The 27,703-nt window shown below is 47.3% G+C and overlaps 1 protein-coding gene across 2 annotated transcripts in view; it reads right to left on the bottom strand.

Moving 5' to 3' along the window:
* RCOR1 (REST corepressor 1) overlaps positions 1-27,703 on the bottom strand; it is a 135,967-nt gene that overhangs the window by 15,742 nt on the left and 92,522 nt on the right. For both annotated transcript variants that reach the window (XM_048853525.2, XM_048853526.2), the window contains exons 5-8: positions 17,306-17,467; positions 14,902-15,020; positions 11,236-11,314; positions 397-591 (exon numbers count right to left, since the gene is read on the bottom strand). In XM_048853525.2, coding sequence (XP_048709482.2) covers positions 397-591; positions 11,236-11,314; positions 14,902-15,020; positions 17,306-17,467 — 555 coding nt within the window. The remainder of the gene's footprint in view (positions 1-396; positions 592-11,235; positions 11,315-14,901; positions 15,021-17,305; positions 17,468-27,703) is intronic.

Genomic DNA, 27,703 nt, shown 5'->3' with positions numbered 1-27,703 from the left:
CTCTGGCTATTCCAAAGGTGACATGAGAAAAACGTGAAGAAAGCTAAATACGGTAGATGCAAAGCAGTTACTGCTGGAAGATACACCACCCAAAGCAAAATTCAAGTTCAAAAATACGAGCAACACCAGGTTAAAAGGCAGACAGAGGGCTGACAAACTCTTTGGATCACAATGAACTATTTCTTGCTGCTTTGTAACTACAAAACTAGATTTAAACAGTCCTGGGCTAATTCACTTTGGTAGGCTGGCAGCTTGTTAATTAAGCCACATCCTGTTGTAAGCCATCACAGCCACGCTATAAATCCCCCGTAACAACCCACGTGGTGACCGACAGCAGCACCTTTAAAATATCAGAGGACAAATCTACTCCTGAGCTGTCTTTGGAGTGGTTCCTACCTGTCGCTTGATTGAGACCAATTCCATGTCCAGTTGTCTGAGCACAGTGGTAGCAGCAGTGGCATTGGCAGAAACTGCCTCCACGTCCTCTTGAGAAAGGAACATTCCTTTGGGAGGTTTCCTCTTCGCCCTGTTTTTAGCCTGTGTACTGTGCTTCTCCTTCTTCACCGGAGGCATCGTCTCAGGTGGCGGCACCTGGGAAGCAGACATTTTACACAACCTCTGTTCTCAAAAGAAAGACAGACTCTCAAGGAGACTGAAGTCGACGGGGTTTAGGCTCTTTAGTCACAGAGATGCCTTTGAAAATTACATCTCATCCTTCCGTTCTGGTGGAACACAGTAAGTTGCAAAGTAACAGGAATTAAATCCTTTGTGTGACAACATCATGCTATGGGGCACTGTGATCACAAATAAATGATACCACATCAATCTTTTCTACACGACAATAGTGTCTTTCCAGATACAGATATTTCTGTTGCTTTTTTAGTTGGCTTCCATTTCTGGTACAAGTGCCTAATCATCAGTTAAATGTCATGGCCAGGCCTCAATGGGTTAGTTTAATTCATTCCCAAAAGGAAATTCAATTTGATGGGGTGAGGGTGGGTGAACACAACGTAAGAGTTGTGCCAGACACAAGGAAAAAACAAATGCAACCCAATTCAAGATTGAACATGAGGGTTGAGGTGACTGCAAAGTAATTCTTAAGAACAATAATTTTTAAGGAATTTTTACCCACTTTATTTTAGTACAGTGCTAACAAACAAGATACAGAGTTTTACCTGTTTGAGGAATTCAAACTAGAAAGATCTCTTTTCCAGGAAGGAGGGAGAGGAGAGAGTAGGATGGTAGCATGGGGAAGGGGATATATTTCACACATATTAACCTCACATTCTACAAAGAATTAGATACCAAGCTGATCTATTTTGACCCAAAAAAGCTATAAATATTTCCCCACCTCTGTCTATAATCAGAGATATCTTCCGGCAAACCACTAATTTTTCTAACCGTTTCAGCAGTTTATTACATGGAAAAATCATTTTATTACCCCTCACACTCCCATCAAAAAGCACATTTGAATCTCTTTAATATCACCTCCAAAAAAGATCATATGTTAACTTGCACACCAAAAAAAATCCTCCATCCTAAGATTAAAGTTGTTGTATAGAGGCTGGAATAGTGCCAAGAACTTTAAAGAAAAAAAAAAAAAGAAAAGAAATGAAATGAGACAGGAGAGGATCCAAAATTGCATTCCTGTATGTGCTCATCTGCAAGTTAAAATACTGGATATGAGTCTGGTTAGTGACACCTTATAACTGCAAATCAGGAAGAAAGTTTCTTCACGCTGTGCAGCGTCCATTTGCTAATTAGAAATCTTTAAACACTGAACACACATATGCATGAAGGCTCACCGAATGAGGATCCAAATCCATCAGGCCCTAAGTGTCTAAGCCAGCCCAGGAGCAAGAAGCTATTCTGTTTAGGGAATCTGCCTACACAGATCTCCGTGCACCGGGGGAGTAGGAGAACAGCAGAAACACACTACAATAGCCAGACAGATTTAATGATGGACCAGTGAGGCAAGTTTTGCATTCAGCTTTAGAAGTGAGAGCTTTGATAACGAAGTCAGGAAAATAGTTTGAAGTGGATTAGAGGTTTCAGATTGGTGAGTATTTCATCTACACACGGAAATTCACAGGCCTGTGCATAAATCTAGTACAATGGACTCAAGCTACAGGATGACAACATGCAGCATCAGCAACGTGAATCTCCCATGAGGCTGAACATCAAATGTTTATTCCTCTGTAAGTGTAAGTAACTTCAGATTGTTATTCTACTGAGTTCACAGAATATGCAGCTGCTCTCTATTATGGACAATAGCTTTTGACAGCTCCAAGCACATTGAGACCCTTAGTATATCGTGCAGGCATTGAGAATTTAAATATCTAACCTATCTTGGAAAAGTTGCTTTGCTGGCCCTAGGTATACCTTTGTAGAATTCAATCAGTTTAAAAACCCACAGAAAAGAATCTGGATGTCAACATGGGGATCTCCAGGGCTTATATAGTGTCACAGATATACACAAGTGTTCATAGATAGAAGACAAGGTCTCTGTACCAAGGCTAAGGATTTAAATTAAAAAAAAGTAAAGCTCTCTCATACCACTTAGTTAATGTCTTATTTTCTTTGCTTTCTGACTCCAGGAAAGGAGAGGAGTTAAGAAAAAACGGTTACAGTTTCATAACTGTTGTTCTTCGAGATGTGGGGCTCATGTTCATTCCATTCTAGGTGTGTGCGCGCCCACATACGTGGTCGCCGGTGATTTTTGCCTTAGCGGTATCTGTAAGGCTGGCAGTGGTGCCCCCTTCAGTGCTGCGCTCATGCGTCAGTATATCAGTGCCGCTGGGCCTATGCTCTCTCAGGTCATTCTTGCCGGCAACTCCAACAGAGGAGCAGGAGGGCGGGTAATGGAATGGACATGAGCAACACATCTCGAAGAACAACGGTTATGAAAGGTAGGTAACCGCTTTTTCTTCTTCCAGTGCTTGCTCACGTCGATTCCATCCTAGGTGACTCACAAGCAGTGTCCAAGAAGGTGGGCTTGGAGTTCACAGTCTTGCAGCGTGCAGCACTGCTCTGCGAAGCCAGCATCACCCCATGCCACAGGTGGGAAAATTACGGCCTGCGGGCCACTTCCGGCCCGCGGGCCTGTCCTGCCCAGCCCCTCCCTTGCAGCCTCAGCGTGGCGCCAGCACTCTGGCCCGCCTCTCCTGCCAGGCAGTGTAGGTAGTGTGCCTGGCTCTGGCCGGGCAGCGGGGCTGAGAACTCCTGCTGCTCTGAGCAGCATGGTAAGGGGACAGGAGGGTGAGTGGGACGGGGAACAGGGGGCGTTGGATAGGCGTGGGAGTCCCAGGGGGGCCTGTCAGGGGCGGGGGTCCTGGGAGGGAGCAGATAGGGGGCGGGGGCCAGGCTGTTTGGGGAGGCACAGCCTTCCCCACACAGACCTCCATACAGTTTCTCAACACGGATGTGGCCCTCGGGCCAAAAAGTTTGCCCACCCTTGCCCCATGCTGTAAAGTGCAACACCGCCAGGTTTGGTTTCAAAAGACTGCCATGGTTCTGGGACAGCAGGTCTGGCCAGAAACACAGCCGCAGCAAGGTGGCTACCGAAAGGTCCAGCAGCATGCTGAACCAGTGCTGGCGAGGCCACTCACGGGCTATCAGGATGACCTTCGTCCTGTCTGGTCTGACCTTCAGGAGGACTCTGTGGATCAATGGCACTGGCGGGAAGGTGTACATCAGGGTCTCCAACCACGGGAGCAGGAAAGTGTCTGACAGGGAACCCCTGTCCATCTCCCGGAGTGAACACCTGGCGTTTCCTGTTCTACCGGAACGCGAACGAGTCCATCTGGTGAGTCCCTCACTTTTGGAAGAGAATACTGAATACTCTGGATGGAGTGACCACTCGTGGCGAGACGAGACCGTCCTGTTGAAGCAATCTGCAAACATGTTCCTGGTCCCAGGCAAATGCATGGCTACCAGATGAATGGCCTGCTGCACACAAAAATCCCAAAGGCGGAGAGCTTTTTGGCAAAGGCCGATGACTTGGTTCTGCAGTTGTTTCGTCCATGAGGACCTGAACCACCTTGCCCCTCAGGTGGGGCAAGAAAGCCTGGAAGGCCAGGCAAACCGCTTTGAGCTCCCTGATGTTTATATGGAGGGCCAGATCATCTTGCAGCCAGTGGCCTTGCATGCTGAGCTCGCTCTGGTGGGCTCCCTAACCCAGGTCCGAAGCATCGGAGACCAGGGTCAGCGATAGGGACAGGGCCGCAAAGGGAACTCCCTGCAGCACCAACCCGGGGTTCATCCACCAATCTGGGGACGATAAGATGTGATCCAGCACCCTGACTACCTGCTCTAGGTCATGACTGACCATGTATGTACAGGCGGCCATGTGGCCCAACAACCGCAGCAGGTGTGAGCCATGGTGAGCGGGTGGTTCTTCACATGGGAGATCAGGTCCGACATGACCTGAAAATGCACCTCCGGAAGGAAGGCTCTGGCTCGCGTGGAGTCGAGAAGTGTCCCAATGAACTCTATTTGTTGAACTGGCCTTAAGGTGGATTTTTTCTCATTTGCCAGCAGACCGAGGTCGCAGCAGATGGAATGCACCAGAACGAGGCTTCTCTGCACTTGTTCCTGAGACCTGCCCGTGATGAGCCAATTGTTGAGATACAGGAAGACCTGGACCCCTCGATATCTCAGGTAAGTGGCCACTGGCGCCATACATTTTGTGAAGACCATTGGGGCCAATGAGAGACCAAAGGGCAGCGCTGTGAATTGGAAATGGTGTCCACCCACTATGAAACGGAGGAAATGTCTATGATCTTGGAATATGGAAATATGTGTCCTTCAAGTTGAGAGCGGCGTACAGTCTCCTGGATCCGGGGAGGGGATGATGGAGGCCAGGGAGACCATGCGAAACTTCAACTTCTTGAGAGACTTGTTGAGGCATCGCAGATCCAGAATGGGTCTGAGGCCCCCTTTTGCTTTTGGGATTAGGAAATAACAGGAGTAGAACCCTTTATTCACATGTCCTGAGGGACCTCCTCCACCACCCCTAGGTTCAGGAGGTTCTCAACTCTTGAATGAAGAGCCGCTCATGAGAAGGGTCCCTGAAGAGGGACGGGAAAGAGAGGGGTGGGAGGGAGGGGTAGCCGAAAACTTCAGGGTGTAGCTGGACACTATGTCCAGCACTCAGCGGTCTGAGATGACCCATGACAAGGCCAAACAGTAGGGATGAAAACAAACAGTCGAGGAAAGAATAGAGTGGATCCTGGGAGTTGACTCGGATGTTGCTCTCAAGGGCACCCTCAAAATGAGTGCTTCTGGCCCTCAGGAGGCTTTGCTGGGCCGGGCTGTGCAGGTGAGTGGGAGGAGGAAGGGCAGCGGTGGTTACAAAACGAATGTCCCTATCCCTTCTACTTGCAGATCCCAAGGTCTTGGCAGCGGGGGTGGCCGGAACTGCTTCCATGCAGCCTGCAGCGTATGCATGTCCAGAAAGCAAAGGGTGGCCAGAGTGTCCTTTAACCCATGCAGCTTCGCATGTCTGCTCAAAAAAACACCACATCCCACTCCATTTGGAGGTAGCACCTAGCCATCATGGTGCCCTCCTCCACCAGGGTGCTGTATTCTTGGGCAAACCCTGTGGGAGGGACTCCTTGAACTTACTGAGGGAGTCCAATAAGTAAAAATTGTATCTGCCTAGGAGGGCCTGATGGTTCGCCACCCAGGAATTGTAGGCTGGCAGTTGAATAATTTTTCCTCCCAAACAAGTCCAGTCTTTTGGCCCCTTTGTTCTGGGAGTTGAGCTGGGTGTGCCCCTGCTTGTCTTTTTCATTGGCTGCAGAGACAACCAGTGAGCCCAGGTGAGGGCGAGTACAAAGATACTCAAACCCTTTGGCCGGGACAAAGTACTTCTTTTCGGCCATTTTGGAAATGGGAGGGATGGACAATGGGGTTTGCCAGAGGGCCTTGGCAATTTTGAGGACTCCATCATGCACTGGTAGTGCGACACGGGCAGGAGTAGAGGCTGAGAGGATGCTGAACAAGATATCTGCCTGCTCAGTCATCTCCTTCACCTTTAGGCCAAAGTTCTCGGCCACCCATTGAAGCAGGGCCTGGATTTCTTTAAAATAGTCTGGTGAGCTGGCCCACAAGGGTCCTGCGACCGTCTCATCCGGGGACGAAGACAATGACTGTACCGCTGGGAGGGGCCCGGAGAATTGTCCACCACAGGGGAAGAAGGTTTAGGGATGGGTGCAGTCTCCTCTGCCTTGAACTCCAAGCACACTTCATGCACCGAGCCCGGTGTTGTTGGTGACAACTGTTGCTCCAAGGCGGCAGCAGATGAGCGGTGCAAAGGGGGCATTGCCATGACTGGCGTGCCCCAATAAGGCCACTGTGCTGGCCACTGGCTGTGCTGCCAAGGCGGCGGCGTACATGTTGACACAGCCTCAGGTGCCCAATCGTGCCACTGAAGTCTGTGTGAGGGCCTGAACTGCCCTTCCATGCCAGAGGAATCCCCTTCTAGTGACCACAGTGGGGCCGTTGATGTCTGGAGTCTGCCTGCCAGCTGTTGCCGCCGGAGACCAATGCCCAGAGCGAGAAGATTGGTGCTGGTATCAAGGGGACCAGTGCTGGAAGGACTGGAGACATGACGAGGAGCTCTCCCATGGGGCAGGTAACCAAGATCTGTGCCAAGAGGACAACCGGTGGGAGGGCGAATGGTGCCAGTAATATGGAGACCAGCGCCTTCCTCTAAGCTATTCATGTTGAGACACCAAGGACCTCAAACGTGGTGCCGGTGACCAAGGGAGAGCCCCAGAGGATCTGGGCTGTGACTCTGGGGATCTGCAGTGGGGAGGTGGAAAGCACTATCTTGTCTCAGGGGATTGGCGGTGCTCCACTGCCCCCCGAGCGCTCTTAGGGGCTGGCTTGCCCTCATGGGGAGCCTTTGCTATTTCCTGCAGCGTCGGCACCATGGGCAGAGGCATCTGCTCTCTCGGCGCCTGGGGAGCTGGGGAAGGCATCTGTGCCATCAGCAGGTTGGGTCCCATACAGCTCCCGGGAGTTTGTGGTGGAAGTTTCAAGGGGCTAAGGGCCCTGACCAGAGAGGCATGCACACGTAGCTCCGGAGTGGCCAGTTGGTCTTTCTTGCCTGGAGCCATCCTAGTTTTCTTTTTGGGCACTGGTGACAGGAAGTGGTGATGGGTGGAGCCCAGTGCCAGGGGTGAACTGCATACCAAGGCACTAGGCGAGTATTGATGGGATGGCTTGGAAGCCGGGTGAAGGGCAGACTCCGTGAGGAGAGCCCAAAATGAATATCCCACTCTTTTTTAGTTTCTGGCCGAAAGTTTTCACAAATGCGGCACTTGTCCTTCACGAGTGATCCCCCCAAGCACTTGAGGCAGCTACTATGGGGGTCACTTAAAGGCATAGGCCTGTTACTGTCTGCGCAGGGCTTAAACCCAGGAGACCGGGGCATGCCCCGCCTCAGGCAAAGTCCCTGCTAGGACTCTAACGTCTAACTACACTTAACAACTACTATAAACAAACTATTTACAAGGCCCTAAGGCTGAAGTCAGTAGAAACAAAACTGCTAGCCCTTGCTATGCAAGAAAAGGCGCTCTGACTAAACACCATGGGCGGTGAGAAGGAACTGATATACCAACACATGAGTGTGGCATTCAAGGGGACACCACTGCTGACCCTACGGATACCACTAAGGCAAAAAACTCTGACGACCACGTACGTGGGTGCGCGCACACCTAGAATGGAATCTACATGAGCAAGCACTCGAAGAAGCAGCAGCTCTTATTCATTAATTACGTGTGATGAAGTTATGATTAGGAGAAAGCCTCAATCATTTAACAGTTAAACTGAAGAAAGAAAGAAAGTATAATAAGGAAGCTCCTCATCTCCTCCTGAAAAAGGAAACACTGAGACCAAGCATTTTTGAGAGCCCTCCAACCCCCTCTCCAAGTTGTATGGCCCAGAGAAATCCCCGTATTGCCTAAGTTGTCATACAGAGAACTCGGTCTCTGAGCTGACAAATATTTTTTGTTTGGGTTTTGGGAATGGGGTGGAGGGATGATTCACTGAGATTACAAACCTGACCAATTTACTGCAGAAATGCAATGATGAAGAACAAAAACATATCCCCCTTCTGGACTACTCTCCTCTCAAAGTATTTTGGATTCAATCAGCCCTCAGGCTCGAGTACTGCAATATCAAACCTAATTAATGCTGCATAGGCTATGCAAATTGTACAGGAGAATAAAATGAAGCTGGCAGTCACTTTCCAGTGACAAGCCCTCAGAAGGCTAATTGCACACACAGAGAGTGACTGAATGTGCTTGGTGAGGTTTTTTTTTTGGGGGGGGGGGTTGGGGGGGCAAAAGAGAGTGGTAGCATAGATTATCTGAATTAGAGAGTGAGAAATAAATAGGATATACAATCCCATGTAAAATACTTTGCTACAAAAAGGACCTGAACCCCAAAATTGTGACCATCTGTTTCCTTTTGGAACGCATGTAGATACAAATGAACTTTGACTTCCACCATGCACAGCTAGATCTACAGATTGTAGGAAGCCTATAGTAATCCAATGTTTTAGATGGGTGAGTAGAAAAAAAAAAGTGAATCGGTAAAAGCTCTCTTTTAGATTCAGAGTTTCTCAAAGAAAATTTCAGTTTGAAATCTTAAATCACTCAAAAAACTGCTTATTATCCCTTTTATTTTTTATGAACAGACAATACTGAAGCCTCACAAACAGAAAGTGGAAAGGGGAGGTGTTAAGAAAGAAGCTCTTATTCACATATGAAGTTATGATTATGAGAAAGCCTCTATCTTTTTACAAAAAGAAAAGGAGTACTTGTGGCACCTTAGAGACTAACCAATTTATTTGAGCATAAGCTTTCGTGAGCTACATCTCACTTCATCGGATGCATACTGTGGAAAGTGTAGAAGATCTTTTTAAACACACAAAGCATGAAAAAAATACGTACATACACATTGTAAGGAGAGAGTGATCACTTTAGATAAGCTATTACCAGCAGGAGAGTGGGGTGGGAGGAGGTATTTTTTCATGCTTTGTGTGTATAAAAAGATCTTCTACACTTTCCACAGTATGCATCCGATGAAGTGAGCTGTAGCTCACGAAAGCTTATGCTCAAATAAATTGGTTAGTCTCTAAGGTGCCACAAGTACTCCTTTTCTTTTTGCGAATACAGACTAATAAGGCTGTTACTCTGAAACCTATCGTTTTACAGTTAAACCGAAAATGAAAAAGTATAATAAGAAGGCTCCCCAGCAGTGTATAAGATGATCAGTTGGGTAACTCAAGTTTAAGATGTATATTTATACTAAGTGCCATAGTAAACTACCAAATGTATGCCTTTTGCATGCAGCTTTGCACTAACTGTACTGGGATTACGACATTGGAGGGTGGTTTTTAAAAGATTTTATTGCAACAATGGGGAATTTTGTCTAGTTAAAATACAAAACAGTAAGTATGTGCACAGGATATGCAGGAACTAGTGTAAAGTATATTATCAGAGTTCATCCTTTATACAAGACTGCTTTAGAAGTGACATGAACTGTTATGCAAAATTAAGATATAGTGGTTTGTCTTGCTCAGCCACAATTAAAGGGTTTGCTAAACATAACCCATAAATACCTCTTTCCAATCCCTGTTTAAAAATATTGAGGACAAAACCAAAACTCTGTCAAGGTATTTTCCAGTTTTAACACTGATGTATGCACCACCTTTGATAGTTCAAAGTCACATCTTTCCTCTCTATACACTATGTTGTTACTATAGGACCCCTCCCCCTCGCTTCCACCCCGTGAGTGCCAAAGCTTGTAACATTAGTTTGAGGTACATCCCTGGCACATTTGTTTAGAAAAATAACACAAAGAATCCCGTAGACTTTGCAGATGCAATACAAGTCAAATTTAAGTAAAATGAATAAACCCATTCCCTGTGATAGAGTTTCTCTGTATCTTAAATTATATTTCTTAAATCTTAACCATCATTTCTCATTCTGAAGGTCTGGATTGTGCAACCGGCAGCTGCAAAGAACCACATTTACTTTAGTGGAGATGTGTGTGGGTGCTGGGATCAGCCCACATGGATACAGTTACACAATCACAGCTTTCTTTTGTATCCGAAGGCCCCAGGCAGCTAGGGTGAGTTCTGCTGTATATTGCAGTGCCTCCTTTTGTCCCGGTACAGACTGAAGTACCTCACAGCCCTTGTACGTGCTATTTCTGAAGGAGACAGGCTGACTACCTATTGCCAAGAGCAGTCAATGCAGTTCTACTGACTTCAGCAGACTTACACCTATTACACCACTGGTGAGTCAGGCCCACAGCACCTAATCACACAAAGCTCCTACACCATGGGACTTGTGGACGTTACAAGAACAAAGCGTTCCATAAAAGTAAATGTCAGTTTTCCAGTTCACACCCAGCCCTGTTCCAATGGAAGTCAATTGGAATGTTGTCACTTCAACGCGCTCAAGAGCAGGCTATACAGAAAATGCCTGCAAAGACTGAGAGCTTAAGTTAACTTCAACCTGATGTGTCTTGACTATAATGTTCTTTTTCTACTAGGGAGGAAAAGAAGTCTTTCATTAGGTCACTTAATTCCCCTAACAGCTATTTTAATAAAACAGGTAACATCAAAAGAACTGACATGTAGCAGTTAGCGTATGTTCCAACCCCTGTTACAGGATTACAGTTAAAAACATGTTAACTATTTTCTCCCTCCAACTTCCTGTTAAAACACTATGGGCCAAATTTTCAAAGGTACCACGTACATTTGAGCACAACAATTTTAATAGTCAACGCCCCCCCCCCCCCCATGCTACCTCCCCAATTTACAAACAAGGATTCAGGGGGAAACAGGCCTGTTGTGTTGCCCATATGCAAAATGTCAGCTTCCAGGTCAAGGCCCCTTTGGAAGGGGGAAGGGAACACTCACAACCACACATAATCTTTCTCCTTTGTTGTTAGCCACTTCAGGTGAAATCCTGACCCTGCTGAAGTCACTCAATGTCTTGCCATTCAGTTCAAATGGGATCGAGGATTTTGAGTACTAGTTACTCTAATCAGAATTGAGAGTCACTATTATTCCTGTGCTGAGTGAAAACTACGCATAAGCACAAATAAAACTGGGCACTGTCAGATCCTCCATGGCACAACAGAATAGTTCACGTAACAGGTGAAAACTTTCATTAGCCTTCAGTACAGTATTAGGGGAAAAAACTAATCTACCTCTTTTTTGCTCTCCTTGTTTTGTTCAACTTCAATATCAACAGGGTTAGTTCCATTTGTTTCCTCCATTTCATCCTCACTGAAAGACAAAAGCAAGGCACGACCATATTACAATGAGAATTTCTATTTCTCTACAATAGTCTGCTGAAAGTCAGGCATGGATGGAGCATTCAATCCCACAGCTTTTCTTTTTGGTGAATTTTAAAGTCAATTACCGCTTTAAAATAACCACATTAAGGACCATTCATTTAAAAGCTTTTACATAAACTCTTCTGTGGTATATCTGGGCAAAATTTGAAAATGAAGTCTGTTCACACTCAAAGGCAAAAATAAAATTAAAAAACAAGTCAGGAATTCTCTAACTGTTAGAGTCAAAGAGAACTAGCTGAATATTTTTTAACTTCAAGCAAACTCAGACAAACAACGATATAGAATTAGAGCAAACAGCTTTAACGTGGATTTCATACATTAAATTAAAAATTGTAAACGTAACAAAAAGCCACATGTACAATTAGTTCTCCCAGGGATTTAAAACAAACAAACAAACCCCACACGTATGTTTAGCACTCCCATAATCTCATCTTTAATTCCTTGGGGGGGGGGGGGTGAGCGGAGGGGAGAAAGCATATTCTAACAATTACGGAATAATAATAATAAGCAGCATCAAATTGGGGCCATACTGAATCTGACCTTGGAACACCTAGCCAGTTTAATTGTACTGGAATTCTAATTTAGTGTTTGACTACCATTCACATTAAGGTATACTTCCACGTATGGTTTAGAATTAGTGTACCGTACATTGCTGAAGTTAATTGCTCTACTTTCTATGATGTTCCCAGAGTGCAAGGATAATCTTATCTGGGTTATGTTTATTTTAAAAAGGACACATGCAGGTTTCACTGGTCCCATGAAATCCAGCAACCCATTAAGTTAGCCAAGTTGTAGAAGTCAGCATTATATTCTACATACCCTCTTAAAATTCCAGAGTACACTGTCTGCATTTACTCACCATTTAGGTTTCAGTTTTTATTTGCTTTATTATTTTAAATTATAAACCAAGTGAAGAGTATGAACAAGACACATGCACCTGCTCAGTCACTGAGGGACACATTTTAAGGTGGTGTTAACGGTCTTTCATTTGCAGTCACTTATGCAAACCCTGCATGTTTTCCTGTACAAAACTGATTCCCAAGCTAGTCTGTTCATGCAAATTCTGTCACTTCTGGGCACAGAAGACTGAATGTACAGAGTCCCATGCACACAAGTAAGAGAACAGGTTTTGAAAACCGAGTCCCAAGTTTGTCTGAGGTTATTTTAAAAGTGATTTTAGTGCTGCTGAAAGGTGTCTTGGGAATTCCTCTGTTTAGTCACAGAACACATTCAATGGCAGGGCAAGATTCCGCTCACTGCCCCTTTAATTAGCCTTAACTCTAAAGGGCAAGAGTGCAATTTTACCTCCACACAGATTCAGTCCTTGGTGTCTGCTGAGACCAACACCAAAAGGTGCCAACTGTGCTGGAAATGTGTGTCTAGAGGGTCACATAAACCACTACAAACTAGATTGAGACCACTAAACTTAACCCATTTTGCAGAGGTTTATTACAGTCATTACTTAACCTAAGCACAATTTAATCCACAAGTGAACAGGCCTGGAACACAAACTAGCTGTAGAATTCACACATTCTAGTCTCAAGCTCAAATGACAGCACAGCTCTTTTATCTCCCCCACAAAGCAGGGACACAAGTTCCATAATTTTTCCCTGCATTTTTTCTACTTAGTTAAACATCAAATAGCCAAGTTAAAAACCTGCCAATCATTCTTTAGCTTGCTAAATATGGAAAGCAAACACTATGGCTTGGTCGACACCTAAAACTTACGTCAAAGTAGCTACGTTGGTCGGGGTGTGAATAAGTTACGTTCCTGACCCATGTATCTTTGCCAGCCTATCCTTTGGTGTAGATGTAGCTAAATCAAAGGAGAAATGCTTCCATCAACATAGCTTCTGTCATTCAGGGTGTTGGTTTTCCTACTTTGATGGAAAAAAACAACCTTCCACCAGCTTAGACATAGCTAACCTGGTGTAGTTTCCATAGTGTAGACATACTCTAAGTATCTCTGCTCCTGTTGCTTCTCTCAAAGGCTTTGAAATTCAGAAATGGAGCAGCCCATCCATTCACTCTCCATGAAGTTTATAGCACCTTAGATACACCATCTATAAAAGTCTTTATAGTAAAGATATTTCCTGGTGGCAGTAATTTCAGTGCAGTTTACAAGTATAGAACAAAAATGCCAGATGCAGCCTTTTTGAATACTAAACTATATAGTGTGAACTACAAACAAGTGCTCCTTTTAGGAAACAATTATTTTTCCACTGAATAAAGTTAATAAATAAAACCAGAAATAACAGTATGAAAGGGAGGCACGGATAAAGGAAAGCCAACCAAAGTCAACTAAGTAAGGGATTAGTTGGATGGTGGCGTTCTCCTTTGAGCCCACTCTCTTCCTTCCAATTAAGCAGATGTGGTGGATCCAGCTGCGAGATGAAGACAGTCTTGCTGGCTCATTGTTGCAGTGTGGTTCAATAAACTCCATCATGGGAATGACCCTCTTCCTATAGGGATCTCCTTTTTGAGGCACAAAAGCTAGGGTCTGGGCTAAGCAGTCATGAAATAGGAGCCGTATGATGGAAGACATGTGCAGAGCATTGCCAGCTGGTGACAGGTATCTACTTTCCTCGGATGTGGCTCTAAGAGAAGTTCTAAGTCTACAAATGTCTAGATTGAGTTTTAAAGCAGGTTGGGAAGAGTACCTGTTCACAAGGACAAGAAACATCTGGAGCATGGCAAAAGCACCACTGCTACATAGAGAAAGGAAAGACAAGGAGGATGAGGACGCAGAGAACCTTTGCAGACGGTTAAACCCCTCAATGTGCCAAGGAGCCATGGCCCACCGAGGCCCCAACTGCTCTAGGTTCGAGTGGGGATATCCAGAGAAAGAGGATCTCTATCTCCAGGAAGCTTCTGTGTAGCTAAACACATGAACTATCAGCCAAACCTTCCTGAAGGGTGCTGCAGTGTGTGGTAGGCACGGCAGCCATGGAGACTGCTGAGGCCTGAGGCTGAAGTAGTGGGAACAAAGAATCTGTTGAAGCTCAGTGGCTTAGGGGAGGGTACAGAATTTCATCCACCACAGCTAGTGTGAGCTCTTCTCTCTCCTCCTCTTCCCATCATAAAGCCAGTCTACTCGACCATTGCTCTGGGTAGAGAATTTGGCCCTGAAAGCATTTTTCTGGTAGCAGCTTTCTGCTGGGACAAGTGTGTAGATAAAATGGAGAGGGGACTGCCAAACATTGACATTCTTCCACTTAGTGCATGCTCCCATTCTACGGAATGTTACATTTAAGGCTAAAAACCTGCCCTTGAATTACCATTGTGATCTCCCTTTACAGGGACTCGAGAGTTGCATGTGAATCAGATGGTAGAATTTGGTCATGAATGTTTACATGGACACAGATTTTGGTTATAAAAAGAGAGAGAAAGAGGCACCAGGAAGTGTCTGGGGGAAAAAATCCTAGTTCTAGTTCTTCACAGGCTACCAGAAATTCCAGGATCATCATAAAAAGATTTATGAGTGGCAAGACACAGTCTCTCTCACTGCAAACGTACCTTTCTTCCCGTTCCCTTTTTTGTTTACGAGCATGGCGGTCCATCACGCTGGTTTTAGTCCTTGTCTTTTTCCAGGAATAGTAAAATTTCACCAAACTGGCTATCGATTTGTCAGGAAGCTGAAAATAAAATGGTTACACTTTTTAGAAGTCTTCACAGGTTTACATGTACAGCACTACCTGGCTTTCACATCACATGGGCCATACTAGGGTAAATACTATGACAGCCAGCAGGAAAGTCATAACCAGCATCATAGGGTAGCCATATATATTCAATTAACAAAAGAGGTTTTAAAAGGATGCAATATTGGTTCTTTCTACAACCTTTGATAAGCGTGTAGCAGGTTGTAATATTTTCATTCTCATTGTCTTGTATGTCTACATGATAAGCCTGCCTTCCATCAAGCAACCAAACCTGTATTAAGGTAGCTGACTAATTTGAGTTCTGCAGGCTGCCCTAGAAGAGACCTGCATCACTCTTGCCCCTCACCTCACCCCACGCAGAGTGATGCGGAGTGCAACAATAACTTTAAAGGCCTGATCCAAGTTCCATTAAAAATCAGGGAGCTATAGGTGGAAGTCAGGTCCCTCTTACTTAAGGATCAAAATTTCAAAAGTTTTGGCTTTCGATACTTGTGATTATCAGTGGCAGATTCAGTGTACGCTGAGGGCAGTAAATAGCCCCAAAACTATAAATTTGGTCCATAGACTGTAACTAATTTGTCCCTCTCCACGGAATGAGTTTCACACCTCTGCTGTAAAATGTGCAATTTTAATAGCGGTCAGCACCCACGTACAATGCAGTTTATTTCCAGCTACCAGCACAGGCTTCTTCAGTGCAAATTCACAGATGAGGCTACTAACAATGCAGCTAATTTAGCTGGTTCGGAATAGACCGCTCAGAACACTTGCGCTTACCCTTTGCTGTACAACCAGTACTTAGAATTATAGTGTACTTTTCATATAAACGACTGTCAGAGTGTTTGCCCAGAACACTCAGTACCACAGGATGCTACATTCATATCAAGAGTTGCTCAAAAAAAATGTCCTGTAATTCATTATTGAGAAACAGTATAAGAGTCTGGCATTAATGCACTGTAATGCATGTTCACAGTAATGCACGTTCACCACAGGAATCCTGTTCATATACTTGAGGAGCTTTTAAGGGAGGACACGACCAGGACCTAGACAAGCCTTACAAAGGTGCGTTGCAGCCCTCCTTACCCTTTGGAACAGTCAGATCACTTTTTACTATTCTGCAAAGTCAGAAACGCATGGAGCACTGCTAGAGTAACCAGATAGCAAGTGTGGGGGGGGAGAAAAAAAAAGGGGGATTATTTTTCCAGGTGGGGGATGGGCAGAGTTAATATCTGTGTATATAATACAAAGTTCCTAATAGAAGGATGTCTGGTCACCCTCAGAACTGCAGCCTTCCTTAGCTGCACACTTTACGAGTGGATCAAAAGCCTTGTGCAAAGTATACTGCATATGCTAGTTTTCAAAGGGTCAGAACTGTCCAATCAAAGCCAGAGCTTCACTGGAACAGTCAAAGGGATTTTTACTTGAGGGATGAGTTTTCAACTTTAAAACGTTCAACTTTCAACTTCCCATCCCAGCTGAAAAGCTGTTTAAAACTTTGATTTCACTCCTGCTCCCCATCCCTTCCAAAATGGCTGAAGTTGTTGGTTTTGTGTTTTTGCTGAAAATTTCCTCTCCCAAAAAAGTTCACTTGCAGGCAGATTCCAAGCCGAGAAAATTTCAGCTCCGAAGGTAAAGTTTCATAAAGATTGAGTGATTGAAAGCAGGGAATTAAATCTACAATCCTCATCTACACAAGCATTGACGCTGTCATATTATACTTAATAGGCACTTATCACCAATGTAAAATGCGTAAAACTCCTAAAAAAACAATGTTAAAAGAAAGAAAAGCAGATTAAATAAAGCTCTTTGGGGAAAGGACTGTTTTTTATTAGGTATGTGTACCACTCATTGCACAATGGGTCCCTAAACCCTGATTTAAGCCTCTAAATACTACTGCAATACAATAAAAGGAAGAGTGGCCCCATGAGTGACAAATCAAAAGCACTACCAATTCTATAGTCAGAACTGTCTCTCAACATTGTAAGAGTCAGATTCTACTTCTAGAAAACTTTTTCTTTGCAGGACATGCGGATTCTGTGTCTGCTGCTAGAGGAATGTGAGGTGATAAAAGTAATAGTCCCTCCCCCATCCCAAAACAGTATAGTCCTCTGAATGACAATGCCAGAGTCAAGCTTTTCCCCAAAACCCCACCCCCACACCAGACAGTCTTCAAAAAGAGCAGTTACATGATTGCTAACAATCCTGTAGCGGACAAGGTGACCTCAACAGTTTTTTCCAGGTCTAATTATTATGATCCTACTTACCATCTGCTGAATTCTATGAAATGTTTTCCCATGGAAACTAAAGGCCTGTTCGAACAAGACCTTGTCTTCCACTGTCCACTCATCTGGGAATGGAGTAAAGTTGGGCAAATCCGCCAAGGATTTCTCAATATTATGCTTGTGCCAAAAGAGCATTCCAAGGGCCTGAAAGAAACATGGACACAAGAGAAACTGAGTTACAATGTGGGGGAGAGGCGGGGGGGGGGGGGGGGGGGGGGAGTAGAGAGGGAATTTACAGTCCTCACACTGATACATGTAATAGGGCAACACAAAAAAAGTTACAAAAGGGCCATGACTCTGACCTCAGATACACGTGTGTGAGGCTGCAGAAGCTTAAGTGACAGCAAGAACCTGGAATCTGATCCATCACCACTCTGGACCGTGGAGCATCAGAATCTGGCCCATATTGCGTAAGCAGCAAAATGAAAGAGTTCTACTGCTGAAAGGCCGCTCGAGATTGCCGCAGGAAAAGGCAAGTGGGGTGGACATTTTTGCTAGTTTAAAAAATAAAAATGGGCTTCCAGCAAAAAATGGCGCGCACAGAGAATTTAGCCAAGGACAAAGTAAAGAGCTAGAAAAGTGTGTGTAAAGCAGAGATTAAAACTAAACTACAGGCAGAGTTAGCCAGTGTTCAAGTCTTGATACCTGTCTATTTGATTGGGTGTTTTTGTGCTCTTTTTTGGAGGAGGGAGGGGACAGTCTTATTTATTGTTTGGGCACCCCCTGACAAAGCAGGGGCATAGCTCACTATCATTTGGAAGGGGGGGGGACTATCATTTATTCCCCCTAACTTCATCTCCTTCAGTTGCAACTCTGAGTCTCCAGTTCAGAAAACTGAATTACACACACAGTACGCCCCGGCACGAATGAATGCTTGCCCTAGTGAGCCCTCTAAGAGGGGTTCACTCAAAATGTACCACCCTCCGGAGGTGGATGGCAAAAGGGCATTCTGATCTTCCACTCTGATGGAGTGATTATTTTTGGTGCAATTAGCCTCCCCAGAGTCATTTCAGAAGGGCCTGACCCTAACATGCTACAAATATTTAAAATAAAATGTTTCAACTTGTTTCAGAACTGCTGTTAAGTGAAAACGATCCCCGATCCGCTGACTAAAATATTACCTGTCTGACATATGCAAAGTTGACTCTGGTTCTGCCACCATAATTCTCCCCATCTAGTAGTTTCACCCAGTCCATTCAGACTGACAGTGCTACCTTTGAAACTGGGGTTTCCCCATCCCACTTTGCTATGCAAAAAAACAGTTCCTTTCTGGGCACAAAGTTCTCGCTCCAGTAGATTCTGCAACTATATGACTAAATGCTTGCCTCACCCCAGATCTCTTCCTCATGAAACTAGACTCTCCCTGCTAAATATCTAGATTTCTTCCCCTTCATTATGATACAGAACCAGAAGAGTCGTAACACGCCACGGTTTTGAAGATGTCACGTGAATTAAAAAAATTACGACTAGGCAGTTGGGAGGGGAGAGCTTAACTAGCTAGTATAGAGGCACATGGAAGATTTTACAAGCGTTACAGTTTCTTTTTTTTTAATATCAGACTCAGTCTCACCTGGGCACCTCCCCAAATATCCCTGTGTGAAGCAACATAACCTGGACATTAGTACAGAAATACATTACACAAAGAGGAGATCTGCTGAAAGGGAAAAAGTGGTAAATGTTCTTAAAGAGGAGAAGTTGGCCCAGACAACCTCTGACAAAGGGCATGGAACACCAGTGTGAATTTTTTTTTTTAATAGGTCAGGCTCTGAACACTTATAATATTTTTTTAAACAGACATTATTTCTAGAAGGAAGACATTTTACATATAAGCTGCTTTTACACCACTAGCAATAGTGCCCACAGATATTTACCAATTCAAAGTTCTTCTACCCACCCTCCTCCCTAGGAAACAACTCTACTTGCCCCCCCACACACATGTATCCATTTAGCTGTGGACACAGAACCCAGCTACAAGTGAGGGAGAGGGCTAGAGCAGACAAGTTGCATACAGAACAAATGCAGCCAGCTGGACATGAAGCCCAGCAGACAGCTGAGCTTTCAGCAAGAGTCCCATTCACCCTTCCAGAGAAACCTGCTCCATACTACTCCATCAACACGCTGGCACCTGTGTCTCTACAAGTGATGGAGGGCAGGATCCTCAAGGGAATTGCTATCTCCTCCTCTGCTGCCCTGTGCCTGGGAGGGAGCAAGCTTTGCAAGGTCATTGCCTCTTTGGCTCACCCCACACTTGGGATCTTCTAGGCTGCCACCTGCTATAGTGTCCTGAGCCCTCGAGGAGTGGCTCCCAGCAGTGTGTGCACGCGCACACACACGGTCAAATGCTTGCCACCACCTAATAAGCTCAGAGCCAGAGGCAAAAGTCCTAAAGCAGGTTGTCTAGGCTTGAATGGTTCCCTCAAATTCTCACTCTTCCCCTTCAAAGGATCTCATGTCTAACATCAATCTGAAAGGGGAAGTGTCCATGGTTTTGCAATTTTTTCCTGGGAAAGGCCAATTTCAAAAATAGAATTTCTAAAACATTGGATCAGTAGGACTATTTGCATAAAATAACCATCCTGGAAGGACATTCTGTGTATTTCCTAGCAGTGCTTGGTTTTCAAATTCGAGGACCACCTAAGTCTTTGGGGCATATGCTGTCCTGCAAAGGAAGAACAGTGGAAGGTTCTCTTCCATTTTTACCACCCCAGGACAATTCATTATGAAGAAACAGGAACATAGGATTCAGAGGGTAGCCGTGTTAGTCTGTAACAGCAAAAATAATGAGGAGTCCTTGCGGCACTTTAGAGACTAACAAATTTATTTGGGCATAAGCTTTTGTGGGCTAAAACCCACTTCATCAGATGCATGGAGTGGAACATACAGCAGGGAGGTATAAATACACAGCATATAAAAAGACGGGAGTTGCTTTATCAAGTGGGAGTCAGTGCTAACGAGCCAATTCAATTTAAGTTGGAAGTAGGCAATTCTCAACAGTTGACAAGGAGGAGTGGAAATCACATCTGTAGTGTTAACAAGGCCAATGTAAACAAGGTGGCCCATTTGAAACAGTTGACAAGAAGGTGTGAGTATTTAGCAACGTGAAATTAGTTTTTGTAAAAACAAGGAGGGGTACTTGTGGCACCTTAGAGACTAACAAATTGATTTAGTTTCTGTAGTGACCCATCCACTCCCAGTCTCTGTTCAGGCCTAATTTGATGGTGTCCAGTTTGCAAATTAATTTCAGTTCTGCAGTTTCTCGTTTAAGTCTATTAATTGCCATACTGGATCAGACTCAAGATCCCCCTACTCTAGCATTCTGTTTCTGATAGTGGCCAGTACCAGATACTTCAGAGAAAGGGGTAAGAACCCCACTGTAGGCAGATGTGGGATAATCTACCCCTCCCAGTGAGAGATCAGAATGAGACCTAAGGACCAAGAAGAAATGGCTGGGAACAGGACAAATTCATTTAGTAGGATAATGGGAAGGCAACTGGACAGAGTCCATCAGCTCATTTCACAGATCACTGTAAACCTGACAGCAAATGCTCAATTGCCACCAGCCTGGCTGATCATAGGCTCAAATTATGACAAGTGAACAGTGGGACAACACTGAGAGCTTAGAAAGTGCCAGATGGTACTGATCATTCAAGCACATAGTTACATAGCTCAGTGAGTCGACATGCCACAATCCAGAGAGCCCAGTAGCACAAACACATACTTTTCTCCTTCCTCCCTCCCCTTAACCAGACGTTCCCATCCCACTCTCCCTTCTGGTCACAGCATCACAGCCACAAAAATCCTTCTGTTCAAGGAGAAGACATGTTTTCAAACTTTCGACGTTGCGAGAGTTGTCTAAAAACAAAAGTGTGTCTTCAGTGTTTAAAGCTTCAGACCTGGCACCTGGCTGCACCTCAGTTTTATAAGAGTTTTAATTTTAAACAAAGTCTGATCAGTTTTCACTTTCCAGAAACATTCACCTTTCGACTAAAATCGAATAGAAGGTCACTCAAATATGTAGGGCTTAGTTTTTTGAGGAAAAAGAACAGGAGGACTTGTGGCACCTTAGAGACTAACCAATTTATTTGAGCATAAGCTTTCGTGAGCTACAGCTCACTTCATCGGATGCAACGAAAGCTTATGCTCAAATAAATTTGTTAGTCTCTACGGCGCCACAAGTACTCCTTTTCTCTTTGCGGATACAGACTAACACGACTGCTACTCTGAAACCTTTTTTGAGGAAGTTATTCATGACTTCACATATTAGAACAAACACACCTATCTCAACCTTAAAGGTTATCTATGTTTAAAAAAAAAAAAAAGAGGCAAGAATTAGGCTTGTGGCTATTCACTGCTTTAAGGGTTTTTATTATTAATTATTATTATTTTTGGTCCTAGAAATATCATGAATGTTATTTCTGATCTTCTCTGGTTTTGCTGGAGCATCTGATGGACAGCTCAGAGCACATGTATTTGTATGGTTTCTCACACCTTAACAGCAGGGACGCTGAAAAAGACAGTTACCTGTTCCGTAACTGGTGTTCTTTGAGATGTGTTGCTCATGTCTATTCCACAGTAGGTGTGCGTATGCACCATGTGCACCGTGCCGGAAGTTTTTCCCTTAGCAGTACCCCGGGGGGGGGGGGGGAAGCACTGCTGCAACCCCTGGAGTTGCACCTCTATATCGTGCTATAAGGGAGGCCACGAGCTCCTCCCACCCTTGGTTCCTTCTTGCCAGACAACTCTGACAGAGGGAAGAAGGGTGGGATGTGGAATAGACATGAGCAACACATCTCGAAGGAACAGATAACTGTCTTTTCTTCTTTGAGTGATTGCTCATGTGTATTCTACAGTAGATGATTCCAAGCTATATCTGTGGGTAGGAGTTCACTAGTTCCTGGGACGCAGTACTGCTCTGCCGAACCCAGCATCATCCCTAGTCTGGGAGACGATCACATTATGCGTAGTGAACGTGTGAACTGAAGACCAGATGGCAGCCCTACAGATGTCCTGGATAGGGACATGGGCTACATAGGCAGCCGACGAGGCCTGAGCCCTCATTGAGTGCACCCTGACGATTGGTGGCGGGGGAACCCCTGCCAGATCATAGCACGTGCGTCTGCACACGGTGATCCAGTGAGAAAGGCGCTGGGTGGAACGAAGGCAACGAAGAGTTGCGAGGATTTACAGAACGGTTTAGTCCGATCCAGGTAGAAGGCCAGTGCCCTGCTCACATTGAGCGTCTGGAGGCGGCGTTCCTCACTGGAGGAATGGGGCTTGGGACAGACCACGGGAAGGAAGATGTCCTGTTCCATATGGAAGGCGGAGACCACCTTCGGGAGGAATGCAGGGCATGGGCAAAGCTGAACCTTATCCTTGTGGAAGACTGTATATGGAGGTTCCGAGGTCAAGGCCCTGAGCTTTGAGACACGTCGGGCTGACGTGATTGCTACAAGGCAGGCTACCTTCCAGGAGAGGGGAGACCAGGAACACGTGACCAAGGGTTCAGAGGGAGGTCCCGTGAGGCGGAACTCCACCAGGTCTAGGTCCCATTGTGGTACATGGGGTCTAGTATACGGGAATGAACGGTCAAGGCCTTTCAGGAAGCGGGAGGTCATATTATGGGAGAAGACCAAGTACCCTTCCACCGGCGTGTGGAAGGCCGATATGGCCACCAAGCGTACTCTGACAGAGGCGGGTGCCAGCCCTTGGGTCCTAAGGGACAGGAGGTACTCAAGGATAAACTGGAGCGGTGCGGACGATGGGGAGACTCCCCGCTCCCCCACCCACCTAGAAAATCTGGACCACTTCGCCAGGTACGTCCGGTGTATGGATGGCTTCCTACTTTCCAGGAGGACCTGCCTGACTTCCTCAGAATACCTCCTCTCCTCCTCGTCTAGCCACTGAGCAGCCATGCTGTCAAGTGGAGAGCGGCCAGATTGGGATGAAGGAGGCAGCCCCCATTCTGGGAGAGGAGGTCTGGGCGAAGTGGCAACCTCCTCTGAGGGACCACCTGAGGTCCAGTAGGGTCCCGTACTAATATTGACGGGACCAGGCTGGGGCAATAAGGATGATACGTGCCTTGTCTGCTTTCACTTTTTCTAGATCTTTCCCTATAAGGGGAAATGGTGGAAAAGCACAGAAAAGCTGGTCCAACCACTGCAGGAGGAAGGCATCTGAGATCGCATCCCTTCCCAAGCCACACCCCGCCCCCCCAGAACAAAACTGGGGGCAATGCCAGTTCTGGCGGGTCGCAAACAGGTCCATGTGGGGAATTCCCCACTCTCGAAAGAGCCGGTGAGTGACCTCTGAGTGGAGCGACCACTCATAATGGGGGAAGAAAACCCTGCTGAGGCAATCGGCCTGTGTATTGTGGGCGCCCGGTAGGTGGAAAGCCCTCAGGGAAATGCCCCACCTTGCCTGTTGATGTAGAACATCACAGCGGTGTTGCCGTAAGGACTCTGACCACCTTGCCGTGAAGCTGCATGATGAAAGCCACACATGCCAACCATATCGCCCTGAGCTCCCTGACATTTATATGGAGGGACATGTCCAAGGTTGACCACATCCCTTGGGTTTGCATGTTCCCTATGTGGGCTCCCCAGCCCAAGTCTGACGCATTGGACACCAGGTCTATTGACAGGGCTGTCTCCCGGAAAGGAGCCCCCTGGAGCATGTTGCCCGGGGAGGACCACCATTGTAGGGAGGCAATTACTGGGGTCGGTACCGTGAGGGCCTTGTCCAGGCCGTCCCGTGCCTGGGAGAAGTGGGAGGCTAGCCATAGCTGGAGGGGCCTCATTCAGAACCTGGCGTGGCAGACCACATGCATGCACGCCGCCATGTGTCCCAGGATCTGAAGGCACGCCTTTGCTGTTGTCACCAAAAAAAGCCATGACCGAGGTGATGAGACCTTTGAGGGTTTCGAAGCTGGCCACTGGGAGAAAGGCTGTGGCCCATAAGGAGTCCAGTAGTGCCCCTATGAATTCTATGTGCTGCACCGGGACCAGTGTTGATTTGTTCTCGTTTACAAACAGACCGAGATTGGTGCATGTAGACAGGAGCAGATCCACACGGGCCCTCACCTGAGACAGTGAGTTGCCCTTGAGAAGCCAATCGTCCAGATATGGGAACATCTGGACCCCCTCTCGTCTGAGGTAGGCTGCCACCATCGCCATACACTTTGTGAACAGCCTGGGCACCGTGGATAAGCCAAATGGGAGAACCGTGAACTGGTAGTGGTCGGGCCCTACCAGGAAACTGAGGAAGCGCCTGTGCCCTTTGAAAATATGGATGTGGAAATATGCGTCCTGAAGGTCCAGGGCCGCGATAATAGAAGCCAGGGATACCATGAGGAACTTGGAGCGGACCATAAACCGATTGAGATTCCTCAGTTCTAGGATGGGCCTGAGACCTCCTTTCATCTTTGGGATCAGGAAATATAGGGAGTAGAAGCCCCTGCCCTGGAATTCTACTGGCACTCTCTCCATCTCCCCCAGGCATAGTAGTTGTTCCACCTCCTGACGTAGGAGGTGAACGTGCTCTGGGTCCCCCAAGCCCACCAGGATCGGGGGGTGGTTGGGCAGGGGTGAACTGAACTGCAACATGTAGCCCTTGGAAATGGTGCTGAGGACCCAGCGGTCCGAGGTTATGTGTGACCACTCCCCATGGAAGGCAGACAATCGGTTGCTAAACACAAACTTTATTAGTAGGGGGTTTCCATGGCAACTACCCTGGTTCCTCCCTGCAAATAGTCAAAACCGCCTCTTCCCCTGCCTCTTGACCTTAGAGGGCCCGGGCTATGGGGCAGAGCAGGACTGTCGTTGAGGCCGGCACTTTTGGTTCTCTTGGCCTCTTGTAAGGGGCTCATATCTGCTCTGTGCAGAGTGAGCCAACGTTTGCGGTCTGGCCTTGTCCTTAGCCGGAGGGACGTACAGGCCCAAGGTCTGCAGGGTGGTGTGAGAGTCTTTCATACCGTGCAGCCTGACGTCCGTCTGTTTGGCAAACAGGGCCTTCCTGTCGAACGGCAGGTCCTGCGTGAGGGACTGGGCCTCTGCCGAAAGCCTGGACAGGAGGAGCCATGATGCCCTGCGCATGGAGATCGCGGAGGCCATCAAGCGAGCCGCCGTCTCTGCCGCTGCCTGCAGGGCAGCTTTGGCTGCCATCGCCCCTTCGTCCACCAATGCCTTAAAGTCCTTCCTATCCGGCTCTGGGAGGAGTGGCTCGAACTTTGGCAGGGACTCCCATAAATTAAAATCATAATGGCTCAGTAAGGCCTGATGGTGGCCACCCTGAGCTGGAAACTCTAAGAGGAGTAAAGTTTTCTACCAAAGGAGTCTAGTCTCCCGGCGTCTTTATTCTTGGGGGGTGGCCGCGGGCTGGCCCTTCCACTCCTGGTGGTTCACAGATTCCACCACCAGAGAGTTGGGTGCCAGGTGAGAGTAGAGGTATTCATGGTTCTTGGCTGGCACAAAATACTTCCTCTAAGCCTTCCTGGAAATTGGTGCCAGAGGGGCAAGAGTTACCCACAAGGCATTGGAGAAGTTGGCTACACCTTGGTGAAGGGGTAAAGCCACACAGCCCGACACCGAGGGGGACAGTACATTAAAGAGGGAATCAGACAGGCCCTCCATCTCCTCGGCCTGCAGCTGGAGGCTCGACGCCACCCGCGTTAGCAGGTCTTGATGCGCCCTAAAGTCTTCCTGTGGAGCAGAGGGCAGCGGTGCCGTGATGGTGTCATCCGGTTCAGGAGAGGAGGCTAGCATGGGGCTGTAGGCCTCAGCCTGTGCCAGGGGATCAACCCTCAGGTCGGAGTCCAGGCGCGGAGCCGACAACTCAAAACCTGTTGACTTGTCCCTCTGCCTAGATAGCAAGGCCAACAGGGCCTCGGACGACCTGGCCACTAAGGGAGTCCCCCACCTGGGTGGGCATTGGCGGCCACTGTGCCCATTTACACCATTGTCCCTTCCATGGGGCCCCTTGCCACTGTTCATGCTGCGGGCCCGGTGCCACTATCTGGTCTGGCTGAGCAGTACAGCCCAGCGAGGGGGGGGGCTGGGTGCCAAGGTCACCACCGACCGAACGGTACCATAGGAGCGGTGAGAGCAGTGGTGCCCACGATGCTCTCTTCCACGGGACCGGGACATTGACGTCAAGGAACAGTACCCACCGGAAGTACTGTCCCGAGACTCGCTTCGGTGCCGGGAGCTGCGGTGTCGGTGACACGCGGCAGGAGCCCCGCGTACGACGGCTGACAGAGTGGGAGCTTGACCAGGAGCATCAACGTCGGTCGCACAGAGACCAGCTACGATAGCTACATCATGAAGAGGCGCACCTTCAACGCCTATCTCGGTGCCTGCATCCGCTGCTTCGTGGCGTGGAGGGACCCGGGGACTCCTGCCCGGATGGAACCCTGGTTGGCGTCAAGGGTGGTGGACGCGAGCTGCGAGCAGACCAGTCGCTGCGTACCGAACGAAGCAGAGAACGGTCTTCAGAGTGAGAGCTGCGCCGTGCTGGGGAGTCCTGTTGAGCGCCCAGTGCTGGTTTGCCTCAGGACTGGGGGCCCACCACCGGCGGCGCCCCAGGCACTGGCAAGCTCAGGCTGTCACGTTCGGCCTGTAGAGCCTCTGGCGTCAATGGCATCCTGACTATGGGAGAGTCGCATGTCAGCGCTGCCGGGCTACTCCACTTAGCACAAGTCGGTGGTTTCGAGCCCGGGGGGGACAGAGGGCTGCCCAACGTGGGACCAGTCTCTCCCCCTTCCTTCTTTCAGCACCGCTGCGAAGTCGAGCTCTTCCTTTGTTTCTTGGAAGGGGAATGGTGCCGACTGGTGGAGGGGGTTTCGCTGCGCACCGACGATGCGGCGCCCGGTGCCGAGTCCGCACAGCGTACCGGCGTTGAGAGAATGCCGATTCCATGAGAAGAGCGTGAAGCCTGATGTCTCTCTCCTTCTTAGTTCGCAGCTTGAAAGACCTGCAGATCTTACAGCGTTCACTCACGTGAGTTTGGCCCAAGCAGCGGAGACACTCAGCATACAGATCGCTCCTTGGCATGGAATGGCGACAGGAGTCGCATGACTTTAAGCCTGGGGCATGGGGCATGCCCTGGGCCCACTCTAACAACTGAGAAACTACTTTCCATGAGTTACTAACAACTAGCTAAAGGTACCACTAAGATCAACTGGAAAGGCTGCAGGAACGCTGGAGCAAGAATTTCCGACGCACCTTCTCTGGTGGCAAGAAGGAACTGAGGGTGGGGGAGCTCGCGGTCCCCCTTATAGCGCGATATAGAGGCACCACTCCAGGGGTCGCAGAGGTGCTCCCCCCCTTACGGGTACTGCTAAGGGAAAAACTTCCGGCACCGGTGCATGTGGCGTGCACGCACACC

This window comes from Caretta caretta, chromosome 6, assembly GCF_965140235.1.
Source record: "Caretta caretta isolate rCarCar2 chromosome 6, rCarCar1.hap1, whole genome shotgun sequence".
Lineage (NCBI taxonomy): Eukaryota > Metazoa > Chordata > Testudines > Cheloniidae > Caretta > Caretta caretta.
The sequence above is the reverse complement of the archived record's forward strand: the minus strand, read 5'-3'. Positions and strand labels throughout refer to the sequence as shown.